The sequence below is a fragment of the Schistocerca americana genome, chromosome 9, assembly GCF_021461395.2.
Source record: "Schistocerca americana isolate TAMUIC-IGC-003095 chromosome 9, iqSchAmer2.1, whole genome shotgun sequence".
In the NCBI taxonomy this organism is placed as follows: Eukaryota; Metazoa; Arthropoda; class Insecta; order Orthoptera; family Acrididae; genus Schistocerca; species Schistocerca americana.
The window spans coordinates 892,437-910,728 of NC_060127.1; the positions used below are offsets into that span (position 1 = coordinate 892,437).

Consider the following 18,292-nt stretch of genomic DNA (forward strand, 5'->3'; position numbering starts at 1 on the left):
TAATTTAAGTTAATTTTGCATATATATTCCCTGTAACTAAGATATAATATTTTTCACTGTGAGTGTTAATCAACATCATCTTCAGTTCAACATGAACTCTTTGAGCCTTTAGTTCAGTAACAGTCTTCCGTTTGTTTACGATTTATAATATGCGAAAGTCGGTGTCTGCGGCAAAGTCTGTTAATAGTAGAGAGTGAAAACAATCTGTAAATGTAAATAATGTTTTCCAAAGTGCTACACGTAACAAATATGTATCTGCAGAATCTAATAACTTCAAGTAACATCTACAAGTAGAACTTATACCGTAAATATTTAGTGAAACTGTGCCACGTGTCGTGCTTATTTGCTCTCATTTTCTATCTTGCCACAGATTGAATCCAGTCCTAATTTACTGAAACACGTCTAATTAAAAAGGCGACCGGTTGTTGTAATTTCTGAAAACCTTTTCATGTTATAGTCACAGTGTTCACATCCACAATGGATAAAAGTTTTATTTTGCTGCAAAGATCAGTAATAATTATAACTAACATTCTACACCGCCGTTTCTTCTGCCAGTACCGGGCATTTCGTTCACATAATAGCAGAACTTTTCTGCAGTTGTGAATTCTGCTGGCACCCACCTGTCGGTCACGCCCACGGTGCTGGCCAGGCTCCTCTTCGACACAGCCTCCTCGCTGACGCATACGGCGGCCCTCTTTGCCGGGCCTCTGCCGTCCTCTTCGCCCGCAGACCTCTTTGTCGCCACGGCGACAACCGAGGCCGGCGCAGTCACAACCCGGCGCACTGTCGGCCGGACCTTCCGCGCACCGCTCGTACTGTGTACTGCGTGAGGAAGAAGGAGGTCACAGGGTGAGCAAACCAAATGTGTGTGAGACCTGGAACAACTCCTTACCTTCACCCCTCACGATGAACAAGTACACATTCCGGCACATCAACATCACGTACGGTAACGGAAGGAGTAACGGTAACCACTCGCCCTACAGTCGAGGATCCGAGTAGTCTACAAGGCATGGATGAGACACTGAAAATGTTGCAGGGCCTTTGGACAGTCCATTCTCAGAGCTGAAAAAACGGGAACTGCGACCCGACTACAAGTTTCGTGTGTGTGCATTTTCATTCCTAAGGAGGACACAGTCAGAATTCTTAGCAATATTTTCCATCTAATCTGTGTACCTGTCAACCACTTGGCACCTCAACTACAGTATCTGAAATCGCCTTAACTGCTGCCATTACCTGTACTCCATTTGCTACTTTCCAGTTCCTCATTTAAACTGCAGTAAGGTGTTTGGGAGTTGACACGCCTGACACGAGAAAAAGGGGCGGAAGAAATACTAACGCCAAGTGAAAAAATTTTAGCACTACTGCACCGGAGGATTTTGGTACGAATCTGGATCAAAAAGGTAATAAAAATACATGTTATGTATGTAATACTTACAGATTAAAGCAAAGCAAAATGCAAATTCTCACTCCAGTATTAAAACCTGGATAATTTATTAACTTCCGTATATCCCACGGCAAATGAAAATCTTTAGGGAAGTGCCACAAGCTGACAGAGAGAATTAATGTGAGAAACTAACTCTGAACGCTACATTAATAGATAGCCAGAGGCGATTAACCTGTGGTGCAATGGTACTGATGATAAAATGTAAGGGTCAGCGAATACAGCCCCAGTGGATCTCGGCATCTGTTCTTATTATTTCTTAGATCCTCAGAAGAGTCGACGTGAAAGTGTAGGTCCCTCTCACAACTCACCGGGTCGAGGAAGGACGGGCCGTTCCACCTCCGGTGTGGCTGACCCCAGTTGTGCACTACAGTGCCGAATCTACCTCTCGGCTGATGCAGTTTTCTCTTATTTACATTAATCTGCTACAGTGTATACGAGTTCATACAGGCACATAAAATTGGTGAGAAAACTTGCAACTTTTTTGGAAGAGTTGTTAACACATTGTCAGCAGACCTGTAACTGTGGAAGCATTTTCTCCGGTTATTACCAGATTACACACTCACAGTATTTTATTTTTACATTTAAGCCCAATGTGTTCAGGAGCTATAGCAACAGTTACAAACACTATATCGAGATTTTTATTTGTTACATTTGCCTCAGTTCATCATCTGGGAGTATATTTAAAACCAAAGTTTCTCGTACGAGATTAACATGAAAGTATTATTAATTATTACAAATTTCTCAATAAGTTGACAACTGTTCAAACACTTACGGCTACATGGTAAATTGAAGCAGATGATAAGGTCAAAATCTTAAATAAAGATTTTTAAATGAAATTGCAGTCATCAAAAATAAAGTTGAGCAACTGAAGGCAGTATATCAGCAGCAAAAAACGTGCTTCACCTAAAGTAGTAAATACCGGGCGTAGGGTTTAAAATTGTGGAGTGTCAAACCTACCTACGGGGACCGGTGTACCACTCGCAACCTCATGACACAGAGTAAGATTGGCGGTTGTGAAATGACAAACAGGATCGGAAGGGAGACGAGTGTCGCACCTCGTCGATGACAATTGTTTCAAACCAGACAGGAACTGCTGCTATCGGCAAATGCCGGGCAGTATCAAATCGTTTCAGAGAGAATGTCACGGAGATAACTGCCTGCGACAGACATCGAGAGTCAGCTACCTCAGAAAAGGACGACCCTCACTGCACCACGTAAAGCTGTCGGTGGTCCGAATGACACACAAACTGGGCGGTGGTCGAATGCAGGCATTTGGTGCAATCTGACAAGTCGCAATATTGCCTCTTCGCAATCAACGTGATGCATCACATCTACCTACAATCAGACGAATCACGTATTCCGAATGATGTGTAGTCGAGGCTAGAGGTGGTTCAGTGCCTGTTTACGTACTGCGGCTCGAGCCTGTTCATTCGGGTCACTACGAATGCCACACAGGATGACTGTTTCCAGTGTTTTACCTAGTGAGCAAGCTGTTCCATGCTCCTACCTGTATAGTCTCCTGTTTAACCAGTTGTAAATAATAACCTCATAGGCAAGGGTAGCATGGGTCGAGAGAAGTATCTGAACATACAGAAATGTCGCTGCGACCATACGATGCTCGGAGGAGGTTTCATCTGTATAACCCACCACCAGTCGTACAGAAAGTTATCAATACCTTCTGGTTCCAGATGTAAAAGGAAAGTGACAACATAACCCCAATAAAGGCTAACCTGTTGATTCAATACTGTTTGTACCACCCCAATTTGAATGACTGTACAGAAGAGAGTATATATTAACCTCCCGACTCCTTAAAATATGTTTAGGTCCTCTGAAACAGCGTCTATCAGTATCATAATTGTAATGTGGTATTCGGTGACATAATTGAAACTACTGTTTGTTAATTCTGTTATGTTTATCTTCCATTTCTGAAGCACTTATCAGCATCAATCATTTGTTAACTCTGTTCTCTATTCTGAAATGTTATCGTATCTCGCAGTGTTTTCAAATCAGAGGAAGCGAAAGACCCAGTGCAGTGCAGTGCAGTGCAGTGCAGCCACCTCACCCACAGCTGCAGTCACGTCCCGTGCAGAGACTGCGTTCACGACAGGTGCGGCGGCACCGAGCTGCCGCTGCCGCGGCTCCGCTCTCGCCGCGGCCTCTGGCGACGTGCAGCTCTGCCTCTGAGCAGTCTCCGCACCCCTAACTGTCACCGCCACCGCCACTGCCTGCAGTCGCTTAGCAGATGCGGGCAGTTCTGCTTTCAACAAGGCCTCTATAAAATAGACAGATCACTCAAAATCTGGCACCCACAAAACATTCCATTAGCCAGTATAACACGTAAGCTCAGTAAAAGGAGTATGCAGCACAAAAATGGTAACCTAACCCACTTGCAACTGCGTGTTCCTTCTCCGGAAGTGTGAAACTGTGACAGGAACTACGGGTGAAATGTCTCGCGAGCCACTACGTTTCTGTTAATGCAGTTATCGAACTACAAGAATCTATTAACCTCACCCACAAAACTATATAATCTCAGTTTCCGTTCCACTTTATTCTTTTGTGCACTGCTTTAATTACCGTAATAACATCGGTAATTCGAGCCCCAGTAATTACTGCTGTTTCGTGCACCACAGTCAGTCGGTGTCTGTTAAGGTTCAGCATAGTATGCACCTGTAGTTGGGTCACGTTACGTATTATTTTTCCTGAAAACACATGTCAGTTCCTATAGAACCAAAACAATCGAGCTCTGAGCTTAATTGATTTCTCGTCTATCCTGTGCCCCCTATACCTCCTCAGAGCGTGAGAGCCGAGTTCAGAAATGCAGTGAATTACTCAGTCACAACAACTGATGTTCGTACACGGCACTCCTGGGAAGAGGACTCACGATAATGTGTGCTTCCGCTGTCACAGAATCCATTCTTCCGTGTCAGTATTTAAGGCCTCGGTAAATTCAATTGTGCGGGCATCGGGTACAGACTGCAATATATTTGTGTACCAAACATTTCACCACCTAATGTCGCACACAACCTCAGAGGCTGTACCGACTTCAACAGTCGGTTTCTGAACTAAAACTAGCTCGGAAAGCTGAACATTCTATACGTAATCGTGTGACAGAGTCGTGGCGTCAGCGGATTGCTGCCCGAGACGTGGAGTTGCGCCGACACGTACAGTGGAGGTCATAGTACAGAAGATTTGGTGCCATTTGCAGTCTTTAGCATTAAGGACAACAACTTGTCTAAGTTGTGCTAAGCAACACACACACACACAGAGACACACACACACACACACACACACACACACACACACACACACAATGCAGGAAAAACTGACACTGTCAGCAGCACAATGTGGCAGACAGAAAGGAGTTCCCTACGTAATGAGAAACGACATATGGCACATTCTGTGAATACACGCTTTGAGAAACGAATTCAAAAAATTGCATCGCGCAAAAGCTGATTGTTGTCATGGATTACAAGCAGGAATTGGGACACGTGGATAGACTTGATTCCTAGTTTGCAAAGCTAAGGCAAACCTGCCAGGACAGAGAAGTGGGGGTAAAAAACACTTAAAGTGTTAATTACTCTTCTTTTCTGCTTGGAACAGTCATGAAGCAGGCTGTTCCCTGCTGTATTTAATTAACGTACAATGGGAGACGTCTCTTAATAATCCCAATACTGATAAGTACAGATCAGAAATTACCGCCTCGCTTATCTGGAGTATATCTCCCCCCTCGATATCTTCTTTCTTCCTTTCGTGGACTTCGTCTCTCATACTGTTTGGCCTGTGCCAGAGGTGGAAATTGCGCTTGTCTATTTCCAATAAGCTAACGACCGAAACAGTTATATTCTTCCAACTCCTACAACTTTTGAACATCCCATATAACAACTGTCTGCAATTTTTGTCTGCAGTATTACAAATTGACGGACAGTTAAGAGACAGCTCCCTCTCAAATTTAAGAGCAAACTAGAGCCAAAATGGCTCTTCTTTCTTTTCACGACACCATCTACTCTCACGGTGTGCACTATTTCGTGGAGCGCAGTTTGTCTCCGACAAAGGATGCAGCTGTGAGGAGTAATAACCAAACCAGCAAGTGCCACAGTGTGACCAACATCGCTCCTTCTCGCGGAAATGCTGCATCCATCGTGCTGGTTAATGTGTGCAAATGGTACAAATTCTCCACACAATATGTTTTCCCCAACTCATTACACCTACTAATAAAATTTAACAGGACAGTTCATGACTGTTGTTCATAAATATAATAAATGTGTAGAGTAAGTCATTTCATCGAAGTGATATAATACCTCAGTTGGTATCTGTCCATATGAGTGGAATTCTGTAGATTTTGTGCCTCTAAGTTCTGTCAGGTTTTCTAGGTAATTAACATCAAAAAATAAATTCTAGCAACTTTCCTCTCCCTATTGTGAACTTTATATTAGAACTAACATAATTCACAAAATTTAGGAATTCTCAGACATGACACCGTTTCCTTCACAAGGCTAAGAAACGAAAATGTCATCGACTTCTGTTCTGCTTCTTCCAGCTCTTCCATGCAGAAATTTGCTACAACTGTACTAGGTCGGCTCCCTGTAGTCTTGTCATTAGTTCATTCATAGAATTTGTTGTCCCACTGAAAGCAAGTTCACGTGTGACAGTGTTTACAGAGATTTGCCATATCCTTTGCAAAAATTACATTCCAAATATGTCCTCACTTTTTAAGGATCCATGGCGAGCAGCGACAAAACATCAAAACTAGCCGCAATCTCTCTCAGATTCAGCTTGGGAGATTAATTTTTCAATGAAATGAGCAAAATTTTTAATTTTAAGTCAGTTATTCCAAAGAATGGTTATAGTAGAGATGCCAAGTGTTTGGCAGTGCCATAGGTCGGGCAACCAATATCGCTAACAGTAGGTCTTAGCAGAAAACCTAGTTTGTGAATTTTGGGTAAACCATACAATCTTGGTGGCAACACTTGTGATCTGATGAGACACTTCCTGTCAATGGGAGAAATCAAAGAGACTTCTCGGTTTCCCTAATGTCCCTAATGGCAGAACTTGTGGAATGCTTAAGCTCTACATATCTTCCTACTTTGAAAAGTCCCAGATTTTACTTCGGTAGTCTTATTCCCTCTGTCATCCAGATCTACACGATTATTCTACAATTTAGACTCTAATGTTTGGCATACGCTTCACTGAACCACCTTCAGATTATTTCTCTACCATCCCATACTCTCACAGCATTCAGGAAAAATGAACACGTAAATCTTTCCCTGCAAGTTCTGATTCCTAATATTTTATTTAATTATGATAATGAATAAAATATTTTTGAATTCAGAGGAGAAAATTAGTGATCTGAATTTCACAAAAGATCTTGTTGCAACAAAAAATGCCTTTATTTTAATAACTGCCACACCAACTCGTGTATTGTACCTGTGACACACACACAAAATCATGATAACACAAAACGAGGTGCCCTTTGACTTTTTCGACATCCTCTGTCAATCACCATTCCATACCACACAGCAGTATTCCAAAAGAGAAAAGACGAGAGTAGTGTAGACAATGTCTTTAGTAGATCTATTGCACCTTCTAAGTGTTCTGCCTATAAAACAGTGTATGGTTCACTTGTCACACATTTTCTACGTTATACGTTATCATTACAGTTTAAGTTGTTTGTATCTGTAATTCTTAGACACATAGCCAAATTCACAGCCTTTAGGTTTGTGTGATTTACCTGAAACAGTGTCCCTACTTGCTGTAAGAGTAAAAATGTGTTTATAAGTACTTAAATCTTGGTGAACTTTCTTCCCACCTTCTGTTTCATTGCTAATATCAAAGCTGGAAGCCACCTTTTACTTAAACCAGTTGGGGACATAATACACATCAAAGTGCCAGGATAATGATTAGTGGCAAACTACACAGTAGTAACTTAACAAATGTCGAGAAGAAAGCTCACGGTGATACACACTCCGTAACACGTGCCGGCACAACTAAGCGATCTCAGGCCGCAGTCGGATGACGACGTGACCTGACCATCGCACGGTTACATATAAATTGTTCGGTCCATCGAGCTCATTTGTGTTCAAAAATCAACTAAGACTCTTCTACACCATTAGACGTCAAAACATTAGGCACAGCAACATGTCAGACCACAGCATAATAGCCATAAAAATAAAATAACTGAGGACATTAAGGCTTCTTCAGAAACTACGTCCAGTTTTTAAGGCTAGGGCCAGTGTGAATCTTCGGTCTCAAAACTTTCACCCCAATAGCTCAATCGACCGGGCACAACTTGGGAATGCAGCATCCACGTTTGAGTCGCTACAACATTTCTATTTGTCGATGGATTTTCAGTCCCTCAATTGCTGAGCTGAGAGCAAAAAGTTTTTGCCATTAGTTTCTTGTCTACAGCCAATGCACAATGCAGTATGCTCGAACTTAATAGAAGTAGTGTGGGAAATACACCTACTCATCAACAGATTAAAAATGGTATCTGAAGAGAAAAATGTAAGAAAGTGAGTCACAATTCAGTAGCTATAAATGTTAAAAATTACTTGTATATCGCAGAAAATTTCCCCCCATTTCCCACTACTGGTTAGTGATGTATTTACTCTCAGCTGCTTCCCTCCGCATTTTTAAAATGTGGCAGAAATAAGGAGGATTTTTTCCAAAATGGAACTTCTTCGGAATTTAGACACTTATATCTATATTGGTCACCTTTCTGATTGTGACAGGAGACTTAAACTGGGGCAGTATTCCTGGATTTTCTTTTGCAAAAAACCATTTGAAAGTGAAGCTCAGCATTTCTGCTTTTGCTTTCCTGCTGGCAATTTCAGTTCCTATGTCATCCATACACCTGGAAACCAACTTCGATACCACTGCTGCCTTCAGGAAATAGAGCTGTATTGCGACCTCCACCATGTGATGCAGATGCCGACGTAAAACCCAAAGAACTATCCCGCTGATGATGCCTTAAAGTGAAAAAGGTACAGCGCATCTGAGGGAAATAAAATACAGCACAGCAAGAAAAGGCAGTTTTTATTTACAAAACAAATATTTCTGTGCTCACTGCAGAGGACAACCACACAAACAAACTCACTGAGCAACAAATCATTTCTTATTACTAGATACACTATTTCTAAAACGACCGTGAAGAAACTGAACTGATCAAATAATCTGAACATATAGAAATAAATGTGTATATAGCAAATAATATGTTCATGTAACAAACTAGCCCTACAAATTAGAAAAGGAGATTGGATAAAGCCATACAACTTACAGTTTGCAAACACGAAATGAAAAAAATTGAAATAGCTTTTAAAACATTAAATATTCATACCTGCTTCAGCATCAGCTTTGATGTTAATGAAGTCTTCCTCATCATCGTCACTGTTCATCAGAACAATCTTTGTTTTTGCTGAGGCTGTGCCATTGCAACAAAAGAAAAAAAAAAGAAACAAATAAATAACTGTCCCAAAATATACTGGTCCACTCAGTTAGGAAAATAATGACAAAATGTAGAGTGATAAATATAACAATTTTAAAAAATTACATCACAAAAATACTCTGTGAAATTTGCATTTGGCAAATTTCCTGGGCTCGATAAGTTAAGATCTCTGTTGAATGAAAACAAAAGAGAAATAGAATAAATATTGCTCGATTTTTGGTAAGAGGGATAAAAATATCTCTGAAGGCTTCCCAATTATTCGAGAAATTATCCAACCGGAGATGTCGAGATAAATACGAATTCTGCAACGGCAGGCATCGTGGAATTTGGAGTGAGTACTAACTGGTGCATAAGGATGCCGAAGAGGGCAGAGCTTACATTACGACACCCGATGACACTAGCTCAGTGGGTTCCCACGGTGTCTGACGAAACACTACTCACGTACCGGCATACATAATCCATCTGACAAAAGGGCACGACTTTTTGTTATGTCAGATGGGCAACACCGATGAGACGCCTATTTATTTTGATATGGCATCAAATGTCAATACTGAATTGAAAAGTGTTAGAAGTTATCCTATAAGAATGTCTGATAATGAAAAGGAAACAATAACACTAATGCCCGAAGCTGCTCCCACACACTATTCTTTGCAAGATGACAATACTGACAGTAAAACTACCTGCAGGGCTTGTCTTCAACAAAAGGGACGAGTGACAAATGACCTGATGTTAGAAGGGCTGAGGGCGGAACTTACCCGCGAAAGGCAAAGTCTCAGTAAGGCACACAGTTTTAATCTGCCAGTAAGTTTCATATACGTGCACCCTGCGCTGCAGAGTGAAAATCTCATACTGGCTGAGGTCGTTTGGAAGAGAGTGCCAAGCTCCATGCTTAACAGAAAGAAAATGTTGGTGTTGGTTTTTTTTTTTTTTCTGGGGACGTCACCCAGGAAGGTGAGCATCTGATATCAAAAGACAACTGAGACTCTGTAATAATTCCTGGAGGCATGACGCCACAGTTTCAGGTAACAGACATTTTTGTGAACAGACCATTTAAGGCTCGCTTGCGACAGTTTTATGGCGTATGGCTTCTTTGAGGTGATTGTGCCCTCACTCCGAGAGGAAGGTTTAAGTAACCCTCAATATCTGTGCTGGGCCAGTGAATGCCGGCTCCCTGGAGTGGAATGTCAAGTGAGTTGACAATGAAAGGGTTCGAAAAGCGCCGCATATTTAGCGCTACAGACATAACGATGGAGGAGTGCCATTAGCGCAAAAATTTCAGTAGGATTACAAATGAATATCATTCTATCAGGGATGTTGGTGACTGAAAAGTAGTGCTGGTACTATAGATTATTCAATTAAATATCAAGTGAAAAAAGGAAGCAAAGAAACAAATTAATCTATATCATTTCTTTCTTACTTTATTTCCTTTTGTATAAATAAAATGTGGAGACACAACGAATGCCATAAGTTAATAAGTATAATGTTAACCGTTTTAGACAGATACTTTATATCAGTATATCTGTTTGTAATTTTGACAAGTCAGAATACGTAAAAGAATAAAAATTTCTTGAGGAGCCTCTCAAAAAAGAGGAGCTCGACTTATATTTGGGATTATCATATAGTTCGATAAACACAGTACCTCACAGGCTACTATTTCCAAATTATCATGACGCAGACAGTAATTTGTGTGTTGCCGATTAGCACAGTATAGTCAACTGTGGAACCTGTATTTCACTGAAGAACTCAATATTTACAATTTTGTAGTACCTCTCTAAAAGGACTGCAGATTCTAAGAAATGTCATTAATGTCTAGAAAATCCCAACACCAGACTCCTTGCAGTAGAGAGAGAGAGAGAGAGAGAGAGAGAGCAGAAGTTTGCAAGGCAAGCGGCAAAAAGGGTGCAGGGTCAAAACGTCGGGCAGATGGGGATGACGGACCCCTATAAGAAGTGAAGACAGCTTACCAGGTGGGCGACAAAGCAGGTGTAGGGTCAGTTTTTCCTTGAGAAGCTGCTCCTGAAGGTGGACTGACTGAAAGAGCAGAGAAAGCCACCCGACATTCTCACTTCGCAGCAATGATGGTGGGCCACATAACGAAACATTCCAGAGGTAAACCAGACCCGAATTTGTATTTCATGCTGGGATTGATAAGTGTGCTAGGCATGAAAGACACGTTACGACAGTAACTCTTAATGGAAGATTTATCAGTATGGGTGGGAAGCGAGAAAATGTAAAACAGGAGACCACTAAACACGACATTCTCTTACTAGGACTTTGTGCAATAAAATGGCCCGAGAAGCGAGACAGTTTCAGAAACACGCACTCCAGAAGTTATGCAAGTATAGGGGCAGTACTAAGTAAAAGCCCCAGTATACGAGCTGAGAGCACAGTGTGATGAGAACAGAGAATGAATACAGTCAGTCAGTACAATCTCAGTGGAGAAATGCCACAGGATAACACAAATGGACTTTAATAAAGTGAAAAGTCTCATAATTACACACACTTTGTTCCGACTACTCAAAAGAAGACTGTAAACCTGGACTGTAGCCGGAAATACAGCAAGATACTGAATAGATTATAATTTAGCAAAGTGATGATACTGTTACTGGGTCGAGAAATGCAAAAGTTACCTGGAAGTTGATGTAACGAATGGCAGTAACCTGGTACTGTTGAAAGCTAGGCTGAGAAGGATGAAGAACAACTCGAGGCTATTGTACTATAATATTGTACACAAGGGAGATGAGGAAAGCTATCAAAACTGCTGTAGAGGAAGGTTAAAAGCAACATCCAACTACACAACAAATGAGAAATGGGTGGTGCATTTAGGACTATCCTACAAGCTGCAGCTCATGAAATACAGTAAAACTTCATTTAACATTTTTCTCACTACTTTTCTCCTGGCGAAATATCTAGTCTGTACACAAGTTACAATGTCCGGTTTTGGAGGCGGTCACAAGGAAAGGATCGGTGGGCTCTGCCTATTGACATGGCACTAGCTAGGGGGGGGGGGGGGGGGGGTTGCAATGGGTGCGGGGAGGGAGGGGGGGGGGGTGTAGTAGCAGTTGCTGACTAGAAAATCACTGTAAAGAATACATTTCAAATTGTAGACAGGCAAAATGAAGGGACTGTTACATGTAAGCATTTGGCCAAAGCCTTCTTCAGAAAAGAAACACACACACACACATTCATACAAGCACACATGCACGGCCAGCATCTTTGGCCACTCCGATCAGATTATTTTCGATATTCCAACCTGACTGTACCACTGTCCAACTAGAAAATCAAGTTGCTGCAAGCACTCGCTGCCAACTAATGGTTAATTTTTAAGGGACCCAAGACTGTTTCACAGATTGACAAATTTGTAACATCAAGGTCCTTTCACAATATGCGCATGTGAGCAAGTAATATGTTTCCACTGTCCTGGAATGTCTGAAATGGAAGCGAGGTGAGAAATGACGTGTGTGGGGAGTAAGATAGTTAAATTTTGGAAGCACAATGAGGGAGAACTGAGAACGGCACGACGTGCAAATCTCCTCCGTAACGTACCACACCTCTTCCCCCGTGTTCGCGACCGGAGCTGTCGAGCATATCTGTAACCCTCGCACACGTACTGGACAGTCCCGTAAATAAATGGTGCTGCTTTTCGTCCGATCTTCTCAATTTTCCCAGACCAACAAGTGATACTTGAGAATCAACGGACTGTGTTTTCTACACCATTCGTTTTGTGGAGTGATTAAATTTCGTTAACATTCTTGCGATGAATCTCAATTTGCCATCTGCTTTTCATACAATTTGTCGTACACGGTCACTTCCACTTTAGAATCGCTAACGATTCTCTTCACCTATTTATGCAGTGTACATTCCAGTTGTTCTTGTTCGCGGTCCACTGCCAGCCGCCATACCGACAAACCAACCTCTGCAAGTGTTCCTGAACAGCAGTGCAGTCTTCTGGCATTGCAGCTTTTGTATATGAGGTGCTACTCAAAATATCTGAGAATTTCACCGTACTGGTCAAATCGGCAGCAGTACAAGATTTTGCCATTAGATGTCTCGAGGTACACTTCTTAGCTACTGCAGCGCAAAGTTGGGTATGCGCAATGATGCGTGTCACAACGTATTTCAGCGCTTCTGCAAACTGTGAATGGATAATGTGAAGGAGCAATGGATTTGCATCAAATTCTGTTTCGAGGTGAAGAAAACAGCAGCTGAAACCCACTGCATGCTGACAAACTCTTTTGGTGAGAGTGCAGTGAATCAAGCAAGAACATTTGCACTGTCCACACACTTCGAGTAAGGCCGAGAATATGTGGAAGATGACAAACATTCCAGTCGACTGTCAACACGCTCGACACCAGAAATAATCACGAAAGTGCACAACGTGATTTACAAAAACCGAAGGCATACAATTCACGATGTTTGTAAAAGACTCGAGCTGTCGTGCGGTATGTGTTGACGAATTCTGGTCAACCAACTGAGCACGAGAAGAATTTCAGTAAAATTTGTCCCTCGCCTTCTCAGCACCGACCAACGGAACAGCTCTGGATTCGGATGTGCACAGAACTACAACAGAAAGTTTGAGAGGGTCCAAAATTCTTATCCAGAGGCATACTAGGTGACGGATCTTGGGTCTACAGTTATGACCCTGAAATGAACCAGCAAACATCACAATGGAAAACGCCACCTTCTCCGTGGCTGAAAAAAGTTCGACAAGTTTGTAGCAACATGAAGTCAATGCTGATGATTTTTTTTTCAATATTCGGAGAATAGTACATAAAGAGTTTGTTCCATTTTGTCAGGCTGTCAACAGGCAGATTTACTGCGAGGCTCTGAGGCAACCGAGAGGAAAATGTTTGGTGCAAACAGCCAGAGTTGTGGAAAAAGAAAGACCGGCCAGTGTACTGTGACAATGCACCCTTGCGCACCTTGCTCGTTGTGAAGAAATTTCTGGCAAAAACAGCACCGCAATAGTCCCCCGCCCTCCCTAGTCGCCAGGCTTAGCTGCGTGTGACTTCTACCACTGAAGACATCCGAGCAGAATCACAACGGGTCCCGAGCACTTCCGGGAGTGCTTCCAAAAATGGGAACACCACTGAGGTCATTGCATACATGCCTGAGGTGACTACTCTGAAGGTGACGGAGCACATTAGGATGTTAAGTATAGTTTTCTGATTTTTACACTGAATTTATTAGATATTTTAGGTTGCACCTCATACTTACACAACAGCAGCATTTAGACAGAGCCACACAGAATTTCCTATATTTTCCACTGAACTGTCTGTATGTACATATGTATGTATCGTTAACAGTAATGGCTCTGTAACACTTGAAACTACTAACAGTCCTTCCACATCTCCTACGATATCCTGGATCCAGTCAAAGATTTAATAAGATCGCATTTTGTTGTCTAAGCGGCTGTGGAAGTGAAAGGAATGTGGCATTGGCCTGGGTGATGCTTCCGGACCACACAACAAACACACTGAGCCGAGTTTTGTGAGATATCGAGTTTTATGGAATCCGTGTCAATTACTACTGAGGAGATTCTTGTTCTACAAACTACTTATAATTTGTGAGAATTAAATGTGTCCTACAATTTTACGACATATTTGTGTCGTCAACTTGGGACTGCAGTATAAACGTCTGCCCAAAGACAGCTATTGAAAACAGGAGTTACCTCTGCCATTCTGTATCCGCTCAGTCTTTTTTTTTCTCTTCTTTTCTTTTTTTTTCACTTTAATGAACTGCGGTAACATCTACAAGTTTTTTAGGATGAACTGTACAGAAATGCTTGAGTACCAATTTAGTGTCCTTTGCCAAGTGGTTTTATCTATGTATCAGGCCACTGTCACCACTTTCCTGGAATTCTTTGTGCAAATACGCTTAAGTATTCAGAGTCACACAATCCAAATAGTATCCACTTTGTCAATCGAGAAACTGGTGCCACAGTTGACTCGATGAAGAATTCAGTGTAAGTAATAGCGTAACGCAGCATCGCCTCAACGTAAACCTTCCATACGGTGGAACCCTTAAAAAGTGTCAATCGTGTGAGCTCACCCGGTTCAGGTGCCTTGCCGTCGGCCACCCTCTTGCTCTTCTCTGTGGCAGCCCCACTGCCACTACTGCCATTTCTGCGGTCTTTTTTGGTGCCGCTGCTGCCACCACCACCACCACCACCACCACCACCACTGATGGCAACTCCAGTGTGCTTCTTCTCGGAGCGGTGGCTGCCGGCTCTGTCTTGAGGGTGCTCCGGTTTGGGCTTGGTCACCTGTTCACATTTTAGCTTAGAGCCAGACTTCACCTTGTGGGCAGCCTCGTCTGATGAAATCCGACTCTGAACTTTCTTAGTATCTGCAAACATGACGAGACATTGTTGACAGCATAAACAACAAGTATACAGATATTTCAGAACAGAGTAAATTGGAGATATAAATGGGATAGCAACATCTTGCTTCTGAAAAATCAGTAAACATGAATTCTTTAAAGAATCTAACTCCCATGTATAAATCAGCTTCAAACTTTTGATTACTTCACAAATGAGTTAATGCGTTAAATACTGGATGTTAAGCATGTACGTCAGAACAAGTTTACAAAAGGTTTGGAATTACATTTAAAACTTGTTGGAAGCCACAACTACCTATTGGGACTGTAAACCACTGAACCAGGGCAATTGTTCAACAGCCTACATGAACACGATCAAAAGTGATCGTATTACTCGAATCTTATCCTCACATTCAATGTGTAAATGCCGTGTGGCATTTCACAGAACAAATGAAAAATCCCATTTACAATACACATGCTGGCAAATAGGGACGGTTCAGGACAACGAGGCTGACCACCGAGCCTGACCAAAGAGTATTTCGGACTGCCCACTGCCCGTACTGCGTGCACTATTGGATTATGTATCAAAGATACTGACAAAGAGCATTGTCAAAGTGCTGTGTCCTGTCATCAGGATGTAACATTGAGTATCACACAGTTATCTACTTTTGCTACATAAACTCTGTCCTCCACTATCCTGCCATTTTATGGTGATCAAGTGTACAAAATATTACTATGATATTCAAACTACAGAACAGACCCATAAGGAAAATAACTAAAAATTATCATCAGATGCATTGCAAAAAACTGCTTACTTATTTGAAGATTCTATTCACACTATTTGACTATACACAGAACTCCAAGATATGTGCATATCAAGAAAAGAAAAAGCTCAGAAAAGTAATCTCTACCAAGGAATCAAACTGTACGAGGTGCGAGCAAAACGTAACAGGAATTTTTGTTTTTCTTACCGATTCTTATATTTATTCATCAACTCTGTCCACTTGACAATAATAATCCTTAAATATAAAACACTTGTGCCACCAATTTTTTCTATCTTGGAAGTACTTCTAAAACCCACTTTTCGTTCTGGTGTACAGTTCCTTCAACGATTCTGTTTCTGTATCATTGACGGTGGCAAAATGATAACCTTTCTTGGTTCTATTCAGTCTCAGTAATAGAAAGAAGTTGTAGGGGGCCACTCCCGTGAATATGGTGGCTGAGACAACACGATGGTTTTCTTTTTTTTTGTAAAAAACATGAACAAACAATTGAGATGTATGTAGGAACATTATCACGATGCAATTTCCAGGAGTTGTTCTGCCACAATTCTGGTTTTTTCTTCGGAACGCTTCACGCAAATGGCACACAACTTTCATGTAGTGACTGTATGACTATTAGAGAGGAACTCATGATGTGGTACCCCATTGTAATTGAAGAGCCAGTCGGGGTGGCCGAACGGTTCTCGAGAATCTACTATGAGTAAAACAAGAGATGGAAACTGTCAGAAGAGCCAAGACCAATAAAAGCCAAGAAGTTCTATCCCATGCGAAAGATTCTTCTCACTGTTTTCTTCGATTACAAAAATGGTTCAAATGGCCCTGAGCACTATGGGACTTAACTTCTGAGGTCATCAGTCCCCTAGAACTTAGAACTACTTAAATCTGACTAAACTAAGGACATCACACACATCCATGCCCGAGGCAGGATTCGAACCTACGATTGTTGCGGTCGCACGGTTCCAGACTGTCAGTATTTTCAATGTGGTGCTGCACATTATTCCTCTTAACAAGCAAAATCTAATGCAAATTCTTTTATCCATCTTTTCCAAAAGTAAAAATTCACAGAGCACTCGAAAAGCTGTATAACTTTTTCAACTGACAATAATAAACTAAATATACAAAACAGCAAAAAAAATGCACATATACCCAGGAATGGACCAAGAGATGAATACGCTACGCAGATTCAGAAGGATGTCAGTCGAGGCAGAAGTACAGAGGCAAAGATGTTGTTGAGTGACAAGTGATGTACGAAGGGTGGCAACTTGAACTTAGTGGAGGTTGAGGCTTGGTGGGTAACGGGAAGGGAGAATATATTGAAGGGCAAGTTCCCATCTCCGGAGTTCTGATAGGTTGGTGTCAGTGGGAAGTAACCAGATAACCCGGACGGTTTAACACTGTGCCGAGATGTGCTGGCCGTGCACCAAGGCATGTTTAGCCACAGGGTGATCCTCATTACCAACAAACACTGTCTGCCTGTGTCCGTTAATGCGAACGGACAGTTTGTTGCTGGTCATTCCCACATAGAAGGCTTCACAGTGTAGGCAGGTCAGTTGGTAAATCACATGGGTGCTTTCACACGTGGCTCAGCCTTTGATCGTGTACACCTTCCGGGTTACAGGACTGGAGTAGGTGGTGGTGGGAGGGTGCATGGGACATGTTTTACACCGTGGGCAGTTACAAGGGTAGGAGCCAGAGGGTAGGGAAGGTGGTTTGGGGATTTCATAGGGTGAACCAAGAGGTTACGAGGGTTAGGTGGACGGCAGGAAGACACTCTTGGTAGAGCGGGGAGGATTTCATGAAGGATGGATCTCATTTCGGGGCAGGATTTGAGGAAGTCTTATCCCCGCTGGAGAGCCAAATTCAGAGTCTGATCCAGTCCTGGAAAGTATCCTGTTACAAGTGGGGCACTTTTGGCGTTGAGGGGATGAGGAAGTGGCTCTGCTTATTTGCTTCTGTATCAGGTTGGGAGGGTAGTTGCGGGATGCAAAAGCTGTTTTCAGGTTGTTGGTGTAATGGTTCAGGGATTTGGGACTGGAGCAGAGTCGTTTGCCACGAAGACTTAAGCTGTAGCGAAGGGGCTGTTTGATATGGAGTGGGTGGCAGCTGTCATAATGGAGATACTGTTGCTTATTGTTGGGTTTGATGTGGACGGATGTGTGAAGCTGGCCATTGGGCAGATGGAAGTCAACGTCGAGGAAAGTGGCATGGGATCTGGAGTAGGACCTGGTGAATCTGATGGAACCAAAGGAGTTGAGGTTGGAGATGAAATTCTGGAATTGTTCTTCACTGTGAGTCCAGATCATGAAG

The 18,292-nt window shown here is 42.2% G+C and overlaps 1 protein-coding gene across 3 annotated transcripts in view; it reads right to left on the bottom strand.

Moving 5' to 3' along the window:
- LOC124550899 (zinc finger CCCH domain-containing protein 14) overlaps positions 1-18,292 on the bottom strand; it is a 203,139-nt gene that overhangs the window by 163,428 nt on the left and 21,419 nt on the right. For 2 of the 3 annotated variants that reach the window (XM_047125676.1, XM_047125675.1), the window contains exons 4-7: positions 14,937-15,233; positions 8,778-8,861; positions 3,507-3,716; positions 621-822 (exon numbers count right to left, since the gene is read on the bottom strand). In XM_047125676.1, the coding sequence (XP_046981632.1) occupies positions 621-822; positions 3,507-3,716; positions 8,778-8,861; positions 14,937-15,233 (793 nt within the window). The remainder of the gene's footprint in view (positions 1-620; positions 823-3,506; positions 3,717-8,777; positions 8,862-14,936; positions 15,234-18,292) is intronic. The other variant, XM_047125677.1, reaches the window with a different exon arrangement.